General features: G+C 45.3%; 2 protein-coding genes across 2 annotated transcripts in view; one reads left to right on the plus strand and one right to left on the minus strand.

Moving 5' to 3' along the window:
* Positions 1-22,207, plus strand: part of PAK5 (p21 (RAC1) activated kinase 5) — a 178,017-nt gene that overhangs the window by 5,789 nt on the left and 150,021 nt on the right. The window lies entirely within an intron of this gene.
* Positions 1,194-17,130, minus strand: LOC115609695 (D-beta-hydroxybutyrate dehydrogenase, mitochondrial-like). The gene is made up of 4 exons (XM_030490258.1): positions 16,696-17,130; positions 8,418-8,570; positions 5,581-5,711; positions 1,194-2,223 (listed from the first exon to the last, which is right to left on the minus strand). The coding sequence occupies exons 1-4, from the start codon at positions 17,093-17,095 to the stop codon at positions 1,867-1,869; spliced, it is 1,041 nt and encodes a 346-aa protein (XP_030346118.1). The 5' UTR covers positions 17,096-17,130; the 3' UTR covers positions 1,194-1,866.

The following is a 22,207-nucleotide window of genomic DNA, read 5'->3' on the forward strand; positions in this document are numbered from 1 at the left end:
AAACAGGAATTTTCAGCCTGAATTTAGTTCATGTCGTTGGTATCTGGGAGGGAAATCTTCTGGTGGTGCTGGCTCTCGTCAACTACTTATTGCAGGAGGTTTCAGAAATGCAAGGAGAAGGGAGGCCATGTAATGGAAAGTGTCATTGTCTTTGAGGCAGAGAGAAGCACATGTGTCCTGGGCCTGATGGGGAAACATCTGGGCTTCAAAGCTGCTTGTTGAGTTCAGGAAGGAAGGGTAATCCTTACTGTAAGGAAGGGTAATCCGCACAAAGAGCATGAAAGCAACTCTTCCAAAGCACTGTAAGCCTGCTGAAATCCCTGAGGTCAAGCAGGGGGAATTCCTATACAAGAAATCAATTGGTTTACTTGGAATAAGACTTGTTCCTATTCCCTTGCTTGGCCTTGCTTAGCTGTGGTTAAATGAGGAGAGTGGATGATAATCATCTGATTATCTTGCTGTTGATGGGCTGTGGAGTCAGATGGGAGCTCTGACTTGTCCTCTTGCCAATGCCAGCTCCAGGGATGGGTCCAGCATTTGGAAAGAGATGTTCCACAGTCTAAACCAAGTGCAGTAAGATGGTGGTTCTGCTGCTGAGTGTATCAGGAGAGGACCTGGAATAGTCATGTTTGCTCATCTCGCCTATGTTCCTGACTCAAACTGCCCACTACAAGAGGGGAACTTTTCTCAGTTATTAATTAGACATATCAGGAAAGACTTTGCAGGTTTAGGATGCAATTTCTGGTTCAGACCAGAAGTAAGTCAACTAGGTCCACTTACAGCAGTGTCTTTGATTTGATATGGGAGACCTGGCTTGGGGGAGGCTAATGCCCCATGCTACCAGTGTCACCACAGCTTATCCCAGCTATTCTGGGGTCTTTTGGCCCCAGAGTTCTTGGATTTTGTGCCATGCCACAACCAAACCAAATTTAAAACTGTGTATGTGTAAACCAGCAGTCTTTTCCACAACAGACTGCTAGTGAAGCCACTGTGCTCAGTTACTTTCATGGATACATGTTACTGAAGTTTTCCTGTTCCTATTAATAGATTTATTATTTCATCAGGTAGCAAAACCAGAGCTCCAGAGTGAATATGATCTTTCTAAGCTGCAGGCTGCTACTGCATACTGGTATCTGTCACCTTAGTGTTTAGCTACGTTTTAGGTTAACGCACGGATTAATCCAGACATTAGATAGAAGATAGAGTTTATTTAGGATTGAATATTTATTTGTAAATGGAATATGCTACTGATTTTCCAAAGCCCATGACGTACTGGCTTTGTTACAGATTTATCCAGAACACCTGAAAAAGTACTGAACTGTAGTTAGCAAAGACACTGTTTCCATATTACTTTATTATTTGACACTTCCTAACTTTCTACAGCCACCTAACTCTATTAAAAGCCTTTCAAGGTCTGTATCTCATTCCTAACTTTTCCATTAACCTCTTCCCATCAGCCCTAATAAATTACTACTCAGTATCCTACAGATAAGGTATTTTCATGTCAGCTGTAATGATTTCAGATGTGCAGTTGTCATGTAGGAGATGCTTCATTCTGTCTCCCTCGTGTCTGTAGCACAGTAACCTGGTATTGCATTAGAAAAAGCAGCATTAAATTTTCTAGGCAATACCTAAAGCAGCATAAGTGGATGTATTTTTTTTTCACATGGGAGAAATAAAGTCACCCAGACAAATGTATTAATTTTATGTGGGGTCCTGTATGTTTTTCCTTAAGAGTAACTGACAGTTCTGACTAGGGAGACCCTCCAAAGTTTGCATCAGTTTTTCGGTGTCATTATACTGATCTCAGGGGGCGTTAGATTCAGCCCTGGCTTTCACATCTTTAAATGTTCACATCTGCCTGAATCAGTGAACTGTACCAAGTTTTACTTTACTCAGAGCATAAGACAAAACAGAATCCATCACAATGGTTGGGAACAAAGCACACACAAACACCAGTGCTTTTTCCTTCAGCTTCGCTACCATGTAACGCGCCTTGGGTGCAGGAGACATTAAAGCATCTACCATAGCATCCACAACTTCATTGCCATTACTGCTTCCTTCACTCAGAATGCTGTTGAAAAAGTTTGCCCGCTCTTGAACATACTCCTTATTGTAAACTGTCTTTTCCTCTTCACTGAGTTCATTCCAGATCTCTTCGGCACTGAGTGGTGGCTGGATCTTTGTGAAGCGCGCATAATTTCCTGGCTGGATAACAGAGACCTAAAAGCAACACGTAAAACTTATCAAGGTGCAATCAGTCATTCTGAATCCAATTAAATACGACAGTCAGTAAAACAGATCAAAAGCTTTCTGCAGATGTATTTCTTCCAGAAAATGCTGCTTTATTGAAACTTTAACCTTGAAAACTTGACTGAAATCAAATATATTCCCATGAAGTGTTTAAGATTGCAGAGGTGCTTTATTCTGACTTCCTTATTTCGCTCTGATTTAATGTTCTTGTTTTGACTACTCAGCATATCTTCACAGAATGCAATTGTGCATCTTTGAGTTTTATAGAATGCTTAAATGTTTTGACAGTACTGAGACAAAGCATTTCAGTATGACTTCGATGTCTCCAAAGTGGAATATTGAGGGGGTTTTCACTCAGTGGTGGATCTGGCAATTGATAATTTTTTGCCCCAGTTTAGGACAAAAGGAGATGTCGAAGAAAATTAGAAGGTCCTGGGGAAAGAAGCGCTGTTTTCCCCAAGTATTTCTAATTAAAAGTAAAATAGGCCTTATCAGCCAAGCACAGAGGGGACAAAACGTCCCGATCTGGCTCTCACTGAAGTCATTAGCACATTTCCATAGGTTTCTGTGCATGTGGATTTAAATAGAAAGCACACACATCCTTTGCTGCTCCGCCTGTTTGCTTTCCGTGTGTTGCTGCTGCTGTTCTTCTAACTCCTGGGGCTTTGAGGGCTTTCAGAGCATGCTGAGCACTCCCAGTATGCACGCCTGTCTCAGTTAGCAGCGGGCTTGTTCAAACTCTTTGTAGCTATGCAACATTAAAAACTCTGTGGCATTTAGCTGACCTCATTTCTAAAGACTACAACACAAGGTGAGGAAAAATGGTGCTGAGCCATGTAAGATACTTGGGGATCTGACAGGCATCCTCTGGGAAGTCTGTGGTGCTGCAGAACCTTTATGTCTCTCATCTGCCACCCAGCCCATCTACCAGAGGCTGCAGTGTGTGTTGGGACAGCACGTGCCTGTCGCAGCCTGCAAGGCAGTCGGTGTGCTGCATACCAGAAGGGTTCAGGTATGGGAGCAGGAAGGGATGTGGATCAGCTCCAGCAGAAACAGTGTGCATAGCTGGGGCACCTTATGCCTCAAGTTTGTCAGAGGACATCTTTGGGAGCCCCCCCTTTGGGTGCTATTAGCCAAACTAATGCCAATAATAAACTTCCCACATTTATTTTTAAACAAAGGGGCTTTGAAAACTTCATGTTCTGGTAGTCTTTTGGAGTTGGCTTGGAGGTAAGAAGAGATGCTACTTTTTTTCCCTTCCTTGATTTTCTGTAGCCTTTCTAGTGGAAGACACATACTTTCCTGCAGGCAGCCAGCCTGCCTGGCCAGGTGCAGTGGGACAGAGCCACAGCTCTGTTCCTTGCAACCTCTGGGTGATTTTCTGTGGGAAGGACAAAAGGAATAACAGAGCAGGGGAGGGAAGCACAGGGAAGAGGGACTGTCTGTTCTGCTGGCTCTCTGCAGCGTAGGTTCTCAGGCAAATGCCAACCAGTGTCTTGCATACAGTCAGAAATAGAATCATAGATACTCTGGAATGTTGTCAGCCTGGCTCTCTGCGTTGCGTGCTGGGGCTATTCCTGGGCTGGGGAAATGTAAAATCCCAAAACGACCAGAGTAGCTTACCTGTTAAACTAAGCTCTTCCATGCATTTGGGATTATCCTCAGCTAATCGGTTGGAATCCTCATCATGCTGTGTGGTATTAGGGTATGTAAAATCACTTGCATTTTATAGCATTTTATATTTATCCAAGAGGAGCAGTTACTAGATGCATAGCTGTAATTTCTTCCAACACAAAGCTTATGAACAATGCTGCAAATCTGTGTACATAAAGAGTACACCAATGTAAATCCTCCAGGGAAGACTTAGTGTTTGAGAGGAGTGTTTCAGCAGTGGAGTGACTCCAAGGAAAGAGCCTAGTGAAGCTACTTAGTGATCTAAGCTTCAGGTTTGACTATCAGCATTGCTTAGACAAGGCACTAAGAGCACTATTAGAGCCTCTTAGGCTAAGAGAATAAAAACATAATTACTCTGCAGGATACTGCCTCTTGCAGTGCTGCTGTTCCCACAAAAAGGAAGGATCTTTTAAGCACTAATGTTGTGAGAGAAGAAAAAAACCCTCAGGTAGGTGACAAGCCTTCCTTCTCACTGCACAGACCTCAATATCTGTCTGGGCTCTTTGCTCCCAGAGCCACCCCAGAGAAAGTTTCATTACTTGGACTGTTAGGAGCTCTTCCCAGGCCATGGCACTGCTCAGGCAGTTTCTCCACCGTAGAGGATGTGAAGGAAGGGTGGAAGTGGCAGTGTTGGCACAAAGAGAAGACCTGCTATCCCACAGCTTCTCAGAACTGCAAACATGACCCAGGTCTGCTGTTCTCAGGGATTTCCAACTGACTGATCAGCCACAGAGAAACCACCGCTTTCCAAGGGGAAGCTGCATCCACAGATTCAACTCCAATCTTAATCTCTGTCATTTGGATGCATGGAGCTTACTCTGCACAAGATTAGATATTATTTTGCATATGTTTCTTCTTGTTCCCTTGGCTAAAATTTCCACTCTGGGCTGGTTTTGGCTGGGATAGAGTTAATATTCTTCACAGTAGCTGGTATGGGGCTGTGTTTTGGATTTGTGCTGGAAGCAGCGTTGGTAACACAGGGATGTTTTAGTTACTGCTGAGCAGCGCTTACACAGAGCCAAGGCCTTTTATGCCTCTAATCCTAGCCCACCAGTGAGCTGGATGGGGGGGCACAAGGAGTTGTGAAGGGACCCAGCTGGGACAGCTGATCCCAACTGACCCAAGGGGTATCCCAGACCATATAACACATATAACATCATGCTCAGCATACACACCTGGGGAAGGAGAAGGAAGTGGGGGGACACTGGTAGTGATGGCATTTGTCTTCCCAAGTCACCGTTACTTGGAGCCCTGCTGTCCTGGGGATGGCTGAACACCCACCTGTCCTTGGGAAGTGGTGAATGAATTCCTTGCTGTGCTTTGCTGGTGTGTGCAGCTTTTGCTTTACCTGTTAAACTGTCTTTATCTCAATCCATGAGTTTTCTCACTTTAACTCTTCCAATTCTCTTCCCCATCGTGCTGGAGGGCAATGAGTGAACAGTTGGGTGGTGCTTAGTTGCTGGATGGGGTTAAATCACAACACGCCCTCACACTGTCGTCTGGTGTTCTTTGTGCAAGTTGCCTCTTATTCCCATAAATAGATGCATTTCAGCTCTCTAAGAAGTTTCAGGGGTGAAATGTCTCTCTCACATGAAAATCAATGTTAGAAATAGCAGGGAGTTTCATACAACAGCTACTCATTACGGCACTTACCTGGACACCAAACTTCTTCATTTCCAGTCTTAGAGCATCACAAAATTTTTCAATAGCTGCCTTGGTCATAGAATAAATGCCATTTCCCAGAGTAAAATAGGCATTAATGCTGGACATGAAAACAATACGTCCTGGAAAGAAAAGAGTGCAAATAACTTCGCTCTCAGTCTTTAACATAGAATTATTGATCTAACCTGAGTCTTCTGAACTGTTGATAACGTGATATTTAGCATGATGGTCCTTTCCAACCCTAACTATTCTATGATTCTATGCTGGTTTACTACATACGATGCCAAAGCTGGGCCCTGTAAGTGTGCAGAGCCAGCACAGAAGTGCACTCAGCTCTGCTAAGCAGAGAACTTCACACAGAAATCTTTCTTCCATCTAGAGAAAGATGCTGGACTAGACAAAGCATAACACACTCCCTATGTGCTGCTTCTTCCTTCTGAGTCTGAGACAGGATGAAAAAGATGGAAAAAAGCAGTCTCCTAAAAACTTTAGACCGAAAAATAGTCATGAAAGCCTATGCTATGATACGAGAAGGACTGCAGAGGGAAGGAGCAGATGGTTTTTCCTGCAGTGAATGCAACTAACAAGTTTTTTTCTGCACTAATGATGTCTGCACTGAGACCTGGCTTACAGCTGTGCACAGAAAGTCAAAATCAGACTGTACAGGGGTAAGCTTCACCAGAGAAAGGTGGCTTGACAAAATCTGTGCAGCCTCACACTGCCTTGATACAATTTCACTGATCTGTGCTGACTTCTCCTCCTTTATAACTCCTGCCAAGTACAGGCATGCCCTAAATATCCGGGATTTCTGACTTGAGGGTCTGAGCTGTGATTCTTTTCCATTGTTTACTTGTAAACTTCTATCACACAGTCGTACCATGGAGTGAGAAATGTGTGCATGTGGATATAGCAATACCAGAGCCGAGACAGGAGATGGCTTCATCACTAACAGTACAGAAAACATAGTTGCCACAGATCTAAGCAAATTATTTAGGCTTTGGGGGTATCAAAAGGCTATCATGGGAATGCAGGGAAATCTGTCACTCTGAATTAGGTTCCCTGCCTTCCTACACAGTGTCTGGAATAAATCTTGTATACAGTAACAGGAGAACAACGACCAGCTTGCTGATCAAGATGCTACATTAGCCTGGCCAGGTGGAAAAGTTATGTGGAAATGTTGCTCCTTTCAGAAGAGGATGCTTAAGTTCGAGGCTGGAGGGCAACACCTCCCTTTACAAATATTAATAATCTGGAAGTTTTTCTTGGAACAGATGCTTATCCTAAAATGGCAGGAAGCCCTTCCTTCAGAACCCATCCTGCCCTTCAGAGCCCTTCAGTTAGGAAGGGCTCCTTTATCCAGTAGCTGAATGCTTTGGTACATGCACCCTGGATGTGCGACACATCATTCAACTTCTCTCTTTGCCTAAAGTTATTGATACCCAGCTTTTTCCAGGAGATTGCTCGAACATCCGTAATTCAAGTTTTTCATTTGGAGAGGTCCCTTGCTGCCCCCAAAACCATGAGTTTTAGCTGTCCTGGCTGTTCCTGCAAGGAAGGAGACAGGAAACCTAGAATTCTTCCTAGAAATGCCCTGGTCTCCTCTCCTGCATGGATGGGACTTGAAAATGGGAGTGTGGGCAGTTAATAAAGGCAGCATTGGCAGCCAGGAGTGAGATGCAGAGTGCTCCTTTGAGCTAAGGCACTATGTATGCGCAGCCATCCAGACCTAAGTCTGAAAGTTTATGCATCAAACACACATTTAGTCCCTTTCACTTCAAAGTAACCCCTTGCAATTCATGAAGTGAGACAAATGCTTCTGGTGGATCAGCACCACAGAGTTTTAGCAGTAAGTAGGACATCACAGGAAGAAAAGTGGCATGTTCCCGCGTAATAGCCACATAACACACTCACTGGTACATGCAATAGCACATTGGTTTACAAGAACACATCCAGCTTGCAATATTTAAAGGTTTCTTTCTTCTTGCATCAGAATATCATAGACCAAAGGCAACCAAGCAGAAAGAAGCAAAGGAGCCAGAAAGGGGATGCTTTTATCTTGCGTAACAGTGGCATGTGGGGCTTCCAGATGCAACACAGCCCTCACTTTAGTTGATGTTGTATACACACAGAACAGATCCTCACCTTAAAGAGCTTACAACTTAAACAGACAAGCTTAGCAAAAGGGGGAGAAAGGAAAAGGGTATCTTTCCTCCCCAAATACAGACAGGGACAAGTAGAGAACAAACCGCAAAGCAATCGAGACATGCTGCAATGCCGTAGAGGGCTGTTTGAGCCATGCAAATGCAGTTGTTCCATTGGATACCCACGTGGCTCTGTACTTGAAGTTTCCTGCCCAAGGTCATAGAGAGGATCTCGCTAGGCCTGGAACTGGAGACTGGATGTCATCTTTCCTCTCCTAATTGCCAAACAGTAAAATAGTAAAGCCTAAATAATGAAGTTAAGCAGGAGTTCATGGGATCTTTGTGTTTTCTGACTGTCAGTGCTTACAAAGTCTTGCCTGGGCTTAATAATCTACTGTAAGCACTTTTTCCTCTCTGTTTTTGAGTCAAAGACGGAGCTAATTCATTATTAGTAAACATTTTTTCTATGTATTTTAAAGACAGACTCTTTAAGGCTACTTTTCCCCCTTACAACTTGACCTTCTTTTCAGGATCAAGAATCAGGATTGCTTTTTCAGGCCACACAGGAGGAGCCTGTCATTTCAGTTCAATGAGAGACAATTAAGGCTTTTTTTATAGATGCTACATTGCCCTGATTATAGTAAGCTAATTATTCTCCAACTCTAAATAACAGTGGATTAGCATTACCCTTGTATTTCCTTAGAAGGGGAAGAAACTCCAGGGTTGTCCTGATGCTCCCAAGGAGATTCACATCTGCAAATCTTTCATACTTCTCCATAGGCAGCCACCCTGTCTCGCCAAATGTTGAGATTCCGGCGTTGTTGACCAGCCCCCAGAAACCTACAGGAGAGAAAAGGCTCAACAAGCATCTTTCACTGCAAAGCAACCACCATTTGGTGACAAAACAGAGATTTGGACCCATGGAAACAAGTTTTTAGTTGTGTTATCTTTTCAGCTTTCTGCTTCTAAGGGCAGGCATGTTTTGTTTCATGAGGGAATGCAACTGTGGTCATTATCTGGACTATATAAGTCTCAGTGCTATTTAATAATCACTCACTTTTAGTCGTCTTAAGTTATTTATGAATAACATGATCTGAGAGACTACATCTTACTGCCAATGCAATGTACCATGATATTTTAATTACTTTAATCCCACTGTGTGCTATGAGAGGCTTTGTGGAAATTACATTAAGCAGTATAAAGGCGACAGGGTAATATTTTCAAAGTGCCTGACTAAATTTAGGAGCCTGAGTCTGGGATCCTTTTCCAGGATTTGAGCTTTGATTCCTTCTGAAATCAGCCAGAATCAGGTACATGCGTGCAGCACTGGGTAAAGGAGCCAAGTTAGGTCAGTGGCTACGGTGTTTTCTTCTTATTTTGTACTCTTGGACAACTCTATTCCTCATACAACAGTGGGTTTGGTGCTAAGGAGCCCAGATCCCTGAAATGCAGTAAGATTCCAGTGTTTACAAGCCGAAATTTTTCGGCAGCAAATTGTCACAGAGAGCTTGTTGTGACACAGGTCTCTGCCACAAAGTACAAGCCCTTCAGCCCACAGGCACAGAACACTTTGTGTGAGCGCTGCTCACTGCTAATAACCTCCACTGCTGGAAATGCTTTCTTGTTGAAGTGTGGGGTGCGTGTCAGTTTGGGGCTGACATGCTGACTGCATGCTCATGATGCCAGGCTGACTTGTCCTTGCCTTCATAGCACACACCTCTACATGTACAGTAAAGCAGTGAGTGACACGGTGCTTTTGAAAACACTTTGTTTCTGTCCTCAAATCCTGACTGCTACTATTTGTAGGGTGACCAGTGGTGTGACTAAGAAGTACAGGGGGTAGCCTGACTTGCATGAAATAGCTGTTTGCAGCCTGGTTCTGCCACTCTTGACAATTGTGCTTATGCTCTTTTTTCAAGCATTGCTGAATATATCTGAGGCAAATTAGTGCTTTCTCATACCTTCCTTCATACCTGCCTACAGGGGAGAGTTAGGTTGGGTATAAGGAAGAAGTTCTTCCCTGTGAGGGTGCTGAGGCGCTGGCACAGGGTGCCCAGAGAAGCTGTGGCTGCCCCATCCCTGGCAGTGTTCAAGGCCAGGTTGGACACAGGGGCTTGGAGCAACCTACTCTAGTGGAAGGTGTCCCTGCCTGTGGCAGGGGGTTGGAAATGGATTATCTTAAGGTCCTTTCCAACCCAAACCATTCTGTGATTCCACAGCATCTACTCTGCCTCTCCAGAAACCCAGGCTTCCTTCCTTCCTTCCTTCCTCTGGATGCAGAGTCTGGGCATGGGTGTGATGCCAACCCAGCTGTATGCTCCTGTGCCTCTGGTAGCAAAGAAATTCTCAGAAGACCTTTGGTCACCCTGGTGAAGGTGCTGCAGAAACCCTTGGGGTGAACTCTTTTCTTTCTGTGACAAAGCTCCTGGGATGATTTCATGGTGTCTTGTCCTTCCAGAGCCCTGCTAAGAACTGCTAACACTGGGTTTCATTCACAACAAAAGTTAAAGCTCCAACAGGAAATCTTTTGCATTAGTTTGTAAAGCAGAGCTCTGTAAGCTTTGCTAACATATATACACTACTATGTAATGAAATTGGTGTTTAAACAGAGAAAGAAACAAAGTTCTTCCAGTGAATGTCTCATTTGCAGAGAAGAACACTCCAAATCAGGAATTTAACACACAGAACTTGGATAACTCTGTCCTCCAAAGAGAATAAATCATTATTCAGTGGTCTGTCACACAGCAATCCTTGGCACTGCATCTCTCTTATAACTTCAGATACAGGCTGACCACTGTCCTAGCAATGCAACAGTTTCCTGTGTACTCACCTCTTCTCCACTGTCCCAAATATTAGCACAGGAGAGGAAATGGGCCAAAAAACTGGCCACTGGAATTGGGCATCCTGGACTTCCTTCTTCCTCCTGCCATTGCCCTGTTGTTCCAGGCCTTTTCCTCTTCTCTGGCGTTATTTCTCCTTCTTAAAATGGAACTAGCCCCATGGCACTGACCTCCCTGTAAAATGCTTCCAGATCAATGGATTAGAGAGTCCTCTGTAAAAGCTAACATCAGTATTTGCACATGATCTGATCTGCAAAGGAACTGAGTAGCTGCACCCCCTCCATTTCTACTTAAAGCTGGAGGTCTCTGTACTCAGGTTTATTTTTACACAAGCTAACTAACACAGCACAAACTAAAGCCTGGCACCAGTGTCAAAGCTGTTCCCTCATCTTCTCAGCTTCACCTTTGCTAATAAAAACAGTCATTTTGCTTCTGCCACTACATCCTGCACAGCACAGCAAGAGCACTTGCTCCACATATCCCTGAATTCATTAGGGCTTCAGAAATCCAGCCATTAAACTTTAGACAATTGATTTTCTTCCTCTTTCTCTCAACTGTGGAACACAGAATAGAGCCTGCAAGGCTTAAGTTTGCTTTCCAGGCATTTGCCTCCTGCACTTCAAAGACTCCATGTGATTAGTGGTGAGGCCAACCTGTGCCTATAAACAGGCAGAGTTCACAGACTAATGGCTCCTTCTTTCTTTGCAGTGGCCAAATCAAAAGTCAAGAGGAGCAAAACTGGCTTGAGTTAAACTGGAACAGACTTTTCTGAGGAGAAGATGAAGTAAAACTTAAAAAAGAGGTTTTGCTCAGGGTCAGCTCAACACCTTCTGATTGCCCTCAAGTGAAACGTGTTGTTTCTTAGAACGTTTTGGCATTCCCAAATGGGAAATGTTCTGATATTTTCCCAATATTTTCCTGCAGTTTTGTTTAGTTGAATCATTTTGCAAAATTCTACCCAAATAACGAACAGTTCATTATTCCCTTATGCCACTTTTCCAGCAAACTTCCTTCCACCTGCGAAACAAGCTGCGTACTCAGGGTTCTTGAACCTGCGTTGGTCTTCCTTTTTTTGTTTAATACTATAAACTTGCACACAAAATACATCGTGTATTTGCTTAGACAAATGCAGCTCAGGTAACCTGGGAAATACAGTCCTTAGGTGGAAATCAAGAAGGACAAGGCACAAGTAAGAATCCAACAGCTGAAGGAGAGAGACACTGCATTTCCTCAGGGTGTCCATGCACAGACACATGAAGATCAAGCAGCTGATGTTTGATCTGGAAGGTCAAGCACAGTTTAGGAAGAAGGGTGTTGTTAGATTATGCTCCAGCAGCTGGGGGATAAATAAACTGGAAAGTAGAACTGGATGTCAAAGATATTTTCACTGATCTCTGTGCTGGGAAAATGGATCCTGAGGACAAAGATTAAAAGATATAGCCAGGGATCTAAAGAATCACTTCAGGAGTCCTAACTTAAGCTTAGTGAGGCTTTCAGGAGACCACTAGCTCTCACATAACCTCCCAGAGAATTTCTATTTCAAGACATGTTGACCAAAAGGCACATATTCAAAGTCCTTATTTAGGCCCAAAAGATGCCTGTTGTTTTTCCAGAAACTCTTAGAAGTCCTCTTCCTATGCAAGTCAATCAAGCTGTGTGCTTGCAAAACCTTTTGGAATCAGGCCATTTCTCTGTGGATGCCCACGCACAGATAATACCTGAATTTGGCCAGATTTCCTAAACTCAAACGTATTCTTGGAATCACTGATCTTTGGAGTTTCTCATTTTAATCTGAGCACATGCAAAAATGACAGGCTCTTTCCTGAAAGATTCCAATACTAAAGGAAATTAGCCAAAGGAAGGACAGTGTGATTTACCGTATTCCTACAGAAGAATGAAGAGAGGGAGCAGAACAATCTGTGTGTGGCAATGCAGGGTGTCCATGGTAGCAGGCCAGCTGAGACTCCCAAATTTGATACATACGTTCATGACTCACCATCCTTTGCCTGGAATGTTTTGCTGTGGTTGTCTTCATTGCAAGGATGAGTCTATTTCTACAGGAAGTCAGGCCTAAAATATGGTAGCATGGGCCTCCTGGGTGGATTCTGTGAATAGGAAATCTTCCATGGAGAAGAGTACTTCATAACCTTGGAGTAGGAGGTAGGACTAAAACTAACAGCCCTCCCTTCCAACTAGCTCCATGTCACCCACTCACAACAGGCAAGAAAAGGGAGAAAAATTCATGTTTTAAACAGGAAAAAGAAAAGAAGAAAGAAAAACACTGAGGTTTGCTGTATAGCTTAAGAGAGTTGCAAATCAACATGCTCCAAAGTCCTAGTCTACTTCATATTTGTTTTAATGTGCAAGTGCAAGAAGTTTCTTCTTTCTAAGCAAGAAAGACATCTTAATGGCGACATCTTAATGGCATCATCTTATGGCACACAAGCCATAAGAACAAATAAAGGCATCAGGGCCAGCAGATTTTCATGGAAGAACAGTTAGTTCGCTCTAGAGAGTGAGATACCTACCATAGAAACTGATTTACCCTTCTTTGCAGATTGATGTAATTTCATAGTCTAGAATAGGACAAATACTTCCAGGGAAACTACCTATGGAGTGGCAGAATATCCAGCTAGTGTGTTACCAGTAGTTTGGATTTCTACTCTTGCATAACAGAGAAAGAAGACAAGGTAGAGCTTGGGTGTTATCTCATGGTTATGGCATATCTAGAAGGTGAAGATACATGTCCAGTGGAGTCCACAATCAGGTGGTTGGGTTCTTCATCAGGTTTCTAGGCAAAAAATACAGGCCTTGCAGTGCAGAACTGCAGCCTCTTCAACTTTGGGCTAGGTTTGAAGTAACTAAAATCTGCTGAAAAACAAGATTCATGAGAGACTTGAGCTCTGTGAGCCTCCGTTCATCGCCAGCTTCTTGTCTAGAGAGCCCTCTGTTGTAGCTGGAACACTTTTCAGGACAGAGACTCTCTTACTTTGTCCATGTATAAGGTCTAGAACAAGTGTATGTGATGCTGACAATAGGGATCGAGATACGTAATGGAAATAAAAGCAGAAACAAGAGCATTCTGCAAGTTTGAAAGGAAGAATATAGTGTACAGAGACATAATGAATGTGAGAAAACATGTTTTTTCATCAACTACAAGAAAAGATTTCAGATAAAGGACATAATTTGGACATACTTGTCTGAGATGCACAGACCATGGAAAGGATGATACTGTAATAGTAAAGAATAACTGTTTAATCCCTCCCAGGATTTACTCCGAGCTATTTAAACACAGCATGCAAAAAGTAATTGTTGTTTAACTGCTTCCTCTCTGTTTTGGTACATCTTCTGAGGTTGAATTTGGAGCCCATAGCCTTTACACAGTTACCATTAAACCTGGAGAATGCTGAAGTGGTTTCCTGGTTTCCCTGTGACTATTTTGGGAGCCATACAGGAGTGTTGTAGTGACCTGAATCTATAAGTCCAGCACGCTGATGGTACCCGAGTGAAAACTCTCACTATGGAGAGTTCTTTAACTGGTGGGACTTCGAGGCACCTGCTCTGCTGCCCACCCTTTGGGAACCTTTGGGTAGCACATCACATATTCTGCGCAGTCACATAGTTCTCTCATCTCTTTGGTACTTTCACGACATAAATGCAATTACAAATGGTTCCGAATTCTCTTTCATTTAGAAGAATCTTTGTCTGAAATGTAAAACACCCACAATTCCTGTCTTTAAAAACTAAACTGGTTAGTATGAGAGCTAACCTTCAGCTGAATCAGGAAATTGAAACTGGTTTATAAAGTTAAAATACCAAAGCAAACACCACGTCTATTTTCAGAGGTGCCAAGAAGGAACACTCCTACTGAAGTCTTTTGCTTAAAGACTCTACATAAGTGGAGTATCCTCACAGTTTCTTTACATTTGAGATAAAAATATTTATGGCCCTATATTTTATAAATTAAGAAGAAGAGTTGTGCCATTTTGCTTCTTTTTACTTAATAAGCTTAGGAGGAAGATTACTTCATAGAATCATGGAATAGTTTGGGTTGGAAGGGACCTTAAAGCTCATCCAGTTCCAACCCCTGCCACGGGCAGGGACACCTTCCACTAGAGCAGGTTGCTCCAAGCCCCTGTGTCCAACGTGGCCTTGAACACTGCCAGGGATGGGGCAGCCCCAGCTTCTCTGGGCACCCTGTGCCAGCGCCTCAGCACCCTCATAGGGAAGAGTTTTTTCCTAATATCTCATCTCCCTTCTGTCAGGTTAAAGCCATTCCCCCTTGTCCTGTCACTACAGTCCCTTGTAAAAAGCCCCTCTCCAGATTTCTTGTAGGCCCCCTTTAGGTACTGGAAGGCTGTTATAAGGTCTCCCCTTAAGGAGCCTTCTCTTCTCCAGGCTGACCCAGCCCCGCTCTCTCAGCCTGGCTCCAGAGCAGAGCAGAGCTCCGGGGCCTCCTCTGGACTCGCTCAAGCAGGTCCATGTCCCTCTTGTGTTAGAGGCCTCAGAGCTGGACACAGTACTGCAGGGGGGGTCTTACGAGAGCGGAGTAGAGAGGAAGAATCACCTCCCTTGACCTGCTGCTCATGCTCCTTTTGATGCAGCCCAGGACATGGTTGGCTTTCTGGGCTGCAAGTGCACACTGCTGGCTTATGTTAGGCTTTTCATCAACCAACACCCCCAAGCTCTTCTCCTATTATTACTCAATAATTGGGAGTTTTCCCAAAAGGCACATGTGCTATCTGCACCTCTAAAATTTGTTTCTCTTTTCTGCCTTTGCAGAGTGCCCTCAGCAGAAGAGCTGACCAACAGTGGGAAAAGGTTTCATACAATCTGTGCTCTGGCTGCACAAGCCCAGCCCTGCAGCAGGGGCTGACAGCCCAGGAAAACCACCCTGCACACGTTGTGTCCATGCTGCACTTCAGCCCCACTTGTGCTCAAGTGTCTTTCCTGGCCCCTCCAGCAGGCCCTGATGTCCCCAGTGTGATTTGTCTTGGTCTGTAGGGACGTCCACACGCCTATAGGCAGCAAGGACTACCAGCAGGTCAGTGCTGAACTGTAGACTTGAGAGTCTACACAACAGCATAAACATGACCATTGCATAAACTGCCAGAATTACAGGATAAATTATCTCTAACCCAGAATTTCAGGTGACTTGGTCCTCATCGAGCCTCTAAGAGCTTTTGTGAGTCATCTGCACTGTCTCTGCAGCTTGGGAAAGAGCCTGAAGACACTGCCTCTTAATCACATAAGGTCAAGATCAACCATAAATACATGTACTCCATGAGCAGCATCAAGGCTTTTTCGTACTCCACTTCTTGTCTCATCCGCTTCCCAACATGTTAATGAACCAGGCAGGCAGAGGTCTTGCATTTCATTATTGTTCCACCTGCTTTATTCTCTGCTTGTCTTCCTTGTGTGAGCAGCAAGTGTCTGTAATTCTGAGGGAATCTTACTTCCAAGCCTGCTTAAGTGTGCTCTGTGCCAAGTGTATCCCCAGCATCACACTGGGTGGCTCTCGCCCTGCAGCTGAAGGGGGAAAGGAGGTAACTGTGGCCCATGTCCTGCACTGTGTCATGTGTTCTGAGCGGATAACACAGGATTCCAGTTGTCTGCAGTTACTTTGCAAGTTAAAGTCTGTCCCCTCCGCTGGGTGTATAATCTTTATAGGGGGTATAACGGGACAGGTTTCCTTTTAAGTGACCCTTTGAGGGACCAGCTTGACAAACTCCAGTTGTACTAAGAGCAGCTGCTTTGGTGTGGCACGGCAGCTGCCCTCTCTGCATCTCCTTTATTTATTCACAAATCATGCCCTGCAATACATCACCTTCCCACCTCCTCCAGTGCGTGCGCGGCTGCTCTTCGCTTTGCCTGCCGTTTACTCCTGTCGGATACCTGTAGAGGGCTCCAGGGACCCCGCACTCGGGCATTTCCTCACCCATTTCCACTGTCGGCACCTATGGATGGGCCCCAGTTTGTGCCGCTCACACAAGCGCCACCGTTACGGACAGCGGGAGCTGCCGTAAGCCCCGTCCGTGTTGGTGCTCGCTGGCCACAAGCCGTGGCGGCACAACGGACCCCCCCTCCAGCCCCGGCCGCCCCGAGGGGCGGATTTCGGTGCTCACCTCGCTCGGGCAGGTGGCTGAGCACCAGCTCCTTGGCGGCCAGCACGTCGCGGGCGCTGGTGACATCGAGCTGCAGGATGTGCAGGCGGCCGCTGCCGCCGGCCTCCCGCTGCAGCCGCTGCGCCCCATCACCGCCGGGGCAGAGGCAACCGGCGAACACGGTGAAGCCGAGGCGATGGAGGCGGAGCGCCAGGAAGTGCCCGAAGCCGCTGTCGCAGCCGGTGATGAGCACGGCCCGGCCGGGCGGCTCCAGCGGCACCGCGCCGCGCCGCCACAGCCGCGGCAGCAGCAGCAGGAGGAAGAGGAGGATGAGGAGGACGAGAGGAACCGCGGCGCACATGCCGCCCGCGCCACCGCCGCGCTGTGTGGCGGGAGGGAGCCCGCGGGGCCATCCCAGCATCCCGGCATCCCAACATCCCCTCCCCGGGCAGCGGCGGCCGCACGCACCGCCCTCGCCCCGCCCGCCGCGGGCTGCGAGCGCCGGCCGGTCCCCAGCCCCGCCGAGCGGCCGCGGTGGAGAGCGCTCCCCGCAGCATCGCTGCGGCTCCACGGTCAGCCTTGTTCTCATGGGGTACCTTAAACACCTCCTGTAGCTGGTTGTGGCAGGGGGGGTTCAGAGCTGGTGGTGCTCTGCTGGCCATGGGTCTCCAGAAACGGCTCTCTGCAGTCAACTATGTGTCATGTTTGTGTGTGAATGCCTTTGCACTGACATAGAGTGTTTTGAACAACGTTCTACGGAGAAAGGGAATCATTATTGTTTAAGTCTCTTTTCCATGTGTTTTTTGTTGGCTGCTCATCTGTCTAGATGTACTTTAGCTTTAAATCAGTGAGTCCTCTCTCTTCTGCACTCCTCAGGTCTCCTGCAGACATTGCATAAGATGACTTAAAGCCTCAAGTGGCTTGGAAAAGGAGGTTCTGCTTTACTGCTGGGAGACAAAGTAGGAAGTGGAATGGTTAAACCCCAAAGAAGATCTCCAGATACTTCTCCTCAGTAGGATTTCTTTGATCATGCTCCATCATGCTGGGAGATGCTGCCCTTTTTTAGCCTTCAAAGATCAGTCTCCTGCAACTACATGAGTCACAAAGCTTTGTCTTTGCATTCAAAAAATATTATGCAACCCTCCAAATCATGAGAGTTGATAAGAGCCTGTCCTCCAGCCAGCTTCCCTGTCTGGTTCCCTCCAGCATAGAAAGATAGGGAGGCATTCCAGGTTCAGCTCCTCCATGCCTCCCACCCACCTCTCCCCTGCGTCTGCCGCTCTCTATTCTCTCAGCTTCCGCGTCCCATCAATAACATGAAGATCACAGGCAGCAACAAAACCATTCTCCCAAAGAGTAAAAGGTGGCCCAAGTCACCTCTGGATCTTATGCTGTCTCGATTCCAAATACACTTCAAAAGGTATTAAAATGTGGCACACAAACGTGGCATCTGAGGACAGGAGCAGTGTGTTGTTGTCAGAGCAACAGAATAATTTAGGCTGAAAGTTATGGATTAGAACTGTATCCTTCAAAGAAACAACTTCATGACTGCCTAGTCCAGTAAATGAGGCCGCTTAGGTCTGCAGTGCAGAGGATTTGCACTAGAATTCCTCTATTTGTTGGAATGGTTTTCCTCTGGTTTATATCATTCTGTTCCTAACTCAAATATACACAATATGGGTACACACACACATACACATGAATACACATTAATAGTCATATTGGATTCATGACTGGGTTTTGTCTAGTTTCTGAAATTCCTTTTCTAAAGAACTCGTTTTAAGTAAAAACTCTTTAAGTTTCTATCTCTATCTTGTACCTCGTATGTAATTCAACTCAGTCGTGGTTTACCTGTAGCAAGTTTAAGCAGAGGTCTGGATTTTGAGGGAGTACATGAGGAAGTGGAAGATGCTTAGAGGCTGGTACTGATGAGGATCTGGACAAGTCTGCACCTAGAACATGCCCAGGGAGCTTCCGCTCTTCCTGGGAGCCTTTCTGGGAACAGCAACCTGTGAAGTTTATGCCTAAAGCTTCCCTCCGGTGAATTTCACAGTGTGAAATAACAAGTTGCTACAGTTAAAAAACTGGAGAACAAGCATCCCCATCGTCATCTCTTCTTAGGTGATGAGGTAAGCAGATATTCAGAAGTGCTGCATTCCCGAGGACCACGGTAGCTGCAGTTCTTCCACACCTTTTCCATTTCCAGAAGTGCTGAACTATGGATTTAAGGCATTTAAGATTAGGTTCCTCTTGGGAAAAATACTGCTCAGATCTTCAATCTCAGATTGGTCCGAAGAAAATTAGATAGAAAAAGTGGTGCTATAATTTTTTTGTTGAGCAGGGAAGTGTTGCCATGTTGTCCCTACCCCCAAAACCCAGAGTACATCTCTAAGGGTCTGTCAGTTTGTACTCAGGCAATGGCTGGAAAGTACCACAATAAAGAAGAGCTGGGTTGGGCTGTACTCCTCCAATGCAGCCCAGCACTTCCAGCTCGACTTCAGGAAAGAAAGATCTGCTTTTTACCCAGTTCCTGAGCAGAGGGTTAGTGGCTGTGAGGAGCAGAGCTTGCTACAGGACATACAATGATATGCAAAGGTCTTTGTCCAGCATAGCTACAATAGAAATGAAGATACAAGGGAGGGGAGGAGGCAGTGTAGCTTTTCTCTGCCCTTAATCTCCTTCTGTCCCTTCTCATGTCTACCCATCTCTGTTATTTCACCCATTCTCTTGTTCCTGTTCCCTCTATGGCAGTTGTATGGCAAATTGGAGCTGTCTCAGAATTTGTGTCATGCTCAGTGGTACCCACTCTCAGTAGTGGGTAGGAGGGGTGATGTTTGATGTCTTTATAACAGCCTCAACTCTCCAGCATTATGTGGAAGTCATTACTGTTTTTATTTCCCGAAGCAATGATGAAACTCTGATGTCTTTTCAGGTAACTGCTGAGCTTCCCTTGGTTTCACAGGAGTCACTTCTGGTGCAAAGTGTCTCTTTGTCAACGCTTTAGGAAAGTGCTGAGAAAGTGGCAAAGTGCCTCCTCAGAGCTCCAAATAACCAAGCAAACCTAGGAAATGATAAACACAGAGCCCTCTTGTTTAACATTCTTATGCTTTGGAAGCCACTTTTGTGATTTCTGGGGTGCAAGATTGGGATTTCTCACCCAGAGGAGCTGGCTGTGTTACACACCATTTGCTGTGAACGCAACTCTTCTCCTTGCCATCATAGGATCATAGAATCATAGCATGGTTTGAGTTGGAAAGGACCTTAAGATGATCCAGTTCCAACCCTCTGCCATGGGCAGCGACACCTCACACTAGACCATGTCACCCAAGGCTCTGTCCAGCCTGGCCTTGAACACTGCCAGGGATGGAGCATTCACAACTTCTTTGGGCAACCTGTTCCAGACCACAGGCCATTTAGCTTGCCTCTTGCCACTGAACAGTGAATGCTGCTGGCCTTGGCTGGGGCTTTTTGATACTGGTACAGTGAACATGATGCTTATATAACAGAAAGAAACATAAAACTCATCTTGACCAGCCAATCTGGATAGAAGTTTAGCAAAATACATTCCTGTCTTCTGACGCTACCATGCAAATGGCACCGCTTGCTGCAACTATCCAAAAGCAGAAATGGAATCTGCTTCTGCAGGCAAGGCTTCAGGACTGGGAAAACTAACTTTCCAGGGAGAAAATGAAAAGAGTGTATTTTTGGTGCAGTAAGGCAGCCAAAGACACCCTGAACAGAAATGCTTGCAGGTTTTAGAGCTGTGTGTCCTAGTTCAGGCTCAGGCAGCGAACGCTCCGCTGGGGTGTCAAAGGAAGGGAGCCAGCTGAAGGTTGTCATTGCATGTAATTAGACAGGAGCAGTTGCATGTGGGCTGTGCATGGGGAATATCAAGCCTTTGAAGACTAAGCAGGGTATCTGGTTCTGGATAATGTGATGAGCTGTATTAAAATCTTACTGTATGTTTTTAAAACCCCTGGGCTCAGTCGACAAAACAGATTTAGGATGTCACGTGTATTGCTCAGCGTCTCAGAAAAGGGAGATGGTTTCCATCTAAAGGGCAAGGCTGGAGTACAGCTACCCAGGAAATGTTGTCAGATACTGCCTACAATATCCAGTCTATTCCAGAGATGAAGTTTTCCATTTGTCAGAAGCTATTTTATTAAGTCCCTAGGATTAAGTCCTTTCTGGCAGTATTGGAGTAGTAGCAAAACAAAGAATGGGAAATAGGAGGGAAATTCTCTTAGAAGCAGGAAAATCCACCTTCTCCGCTAACCTGAAGTGACTGATCCTATTTAAACTGGAACAGCCCCAGCTCAGGGACAGATACATCATGGTTCAGCTGGTGTATCCTTGTGCATGGGCAGTGTGGGAAGTGAAAAGAGACCCTGAACCTTCCAATTCTTACATTCCAGAAGCAAACAAAAACTTAAAAAGTTTGTTTTTCTCATTTCTAACTTGCAAGACAAATGTTGGATGACTTGAAAATGCTACTTCAAAATGACCCAAAGGGAGTAAAAATGCTTAGACTGCGTCTCCACACAGACTAATGCCCATTTCTATCATGGAAGGATTACCACAGCGTAGCAAATTGGGAGCTTCAAGTGGAGGTGGAGGAAAGGATGAGGGGAAGAACAAGTTTCCTTCTCTTCTTGGTGACCAGAGCTATTTCTAGTCATCAATATTTCTAGTCATCAACCTGGCACAGAGCACTTGATTTCGTGCTGAAATCAAAGTGGTTTCCTCCAACCCATGTTTTCATCTTAGCCACGTGGTAGGAACATAGTTAGATCCATCAGGTAAATTGTTTTACACCTAAAGGTTACTGAAAAAGGCACAGCATTATGAGATTAGGATTTATCTCTGCGTAAAAGTTAATTCACCTTGAGAAAGTTGGGGCTGTTCAGCCTAGAGACGAGAAGCTGCGTGGAGTCCTCAGAGCAGCTTCCAGTGTCTGAAGGGGGCTACAAGGATGCTGGAGAGGGACTCTTCATCAGGGACTGTAGTGATAGGACAAGGGGTGATGGGTTCAAACTGAAACAGGGAAGTTCAGGTTAGATATAAGGAAGAAGTTCTTTACTGTGACGGTGGTGAGGAGCTGGGATGGGTTGCCCAAGGAAGTTGTGAATGCTCCATCCCTGGCAGTGTTCAAGGTGACATAGCAGCGGGGTTTTAGCTGGTGTGTAAGAGGTATGCTGAGCTTGCTGTTTCTGACCTCAATAACCATGCTGGCACCTATGGATTTGTCTGTAAAGCTCTTATTTTTATAGAAAATCTATCCCACCAACCAAGTTACAAGCTGAACAACTCCATCATCTCTGCTCCTCTATAGTCTCCCAAAGCCAGGGACCTGAAGGTTTGCACTTTGCTTAGATCAGCAGAGCAGAATAGTGCCAGCACCGCGTTGTCTGCACTTGAGAGTTGTTATTTCCTGGGAATGCATGTGCGGGACGATGCCCACGAGATGGCAGCCTGTGCAGTGGGAAAACGGGTCCTGCTTCTACCTGCAGGAAAAGAGGATTTCCCTGTGCAT

Source organism: Strigops habroptila, chromosome 6 (genome assembly GCF_004027225.2).
Source record: "Strigops habroptila isolate Jane chromosome 6, bStrHab1.2.pri, whole genome shotgun sequence".
NCBI lineage: Eukaryota > Metazoa > Chordata > Aves > Psittaciformes > Psittacidae > Strigops > Strigops habroptila.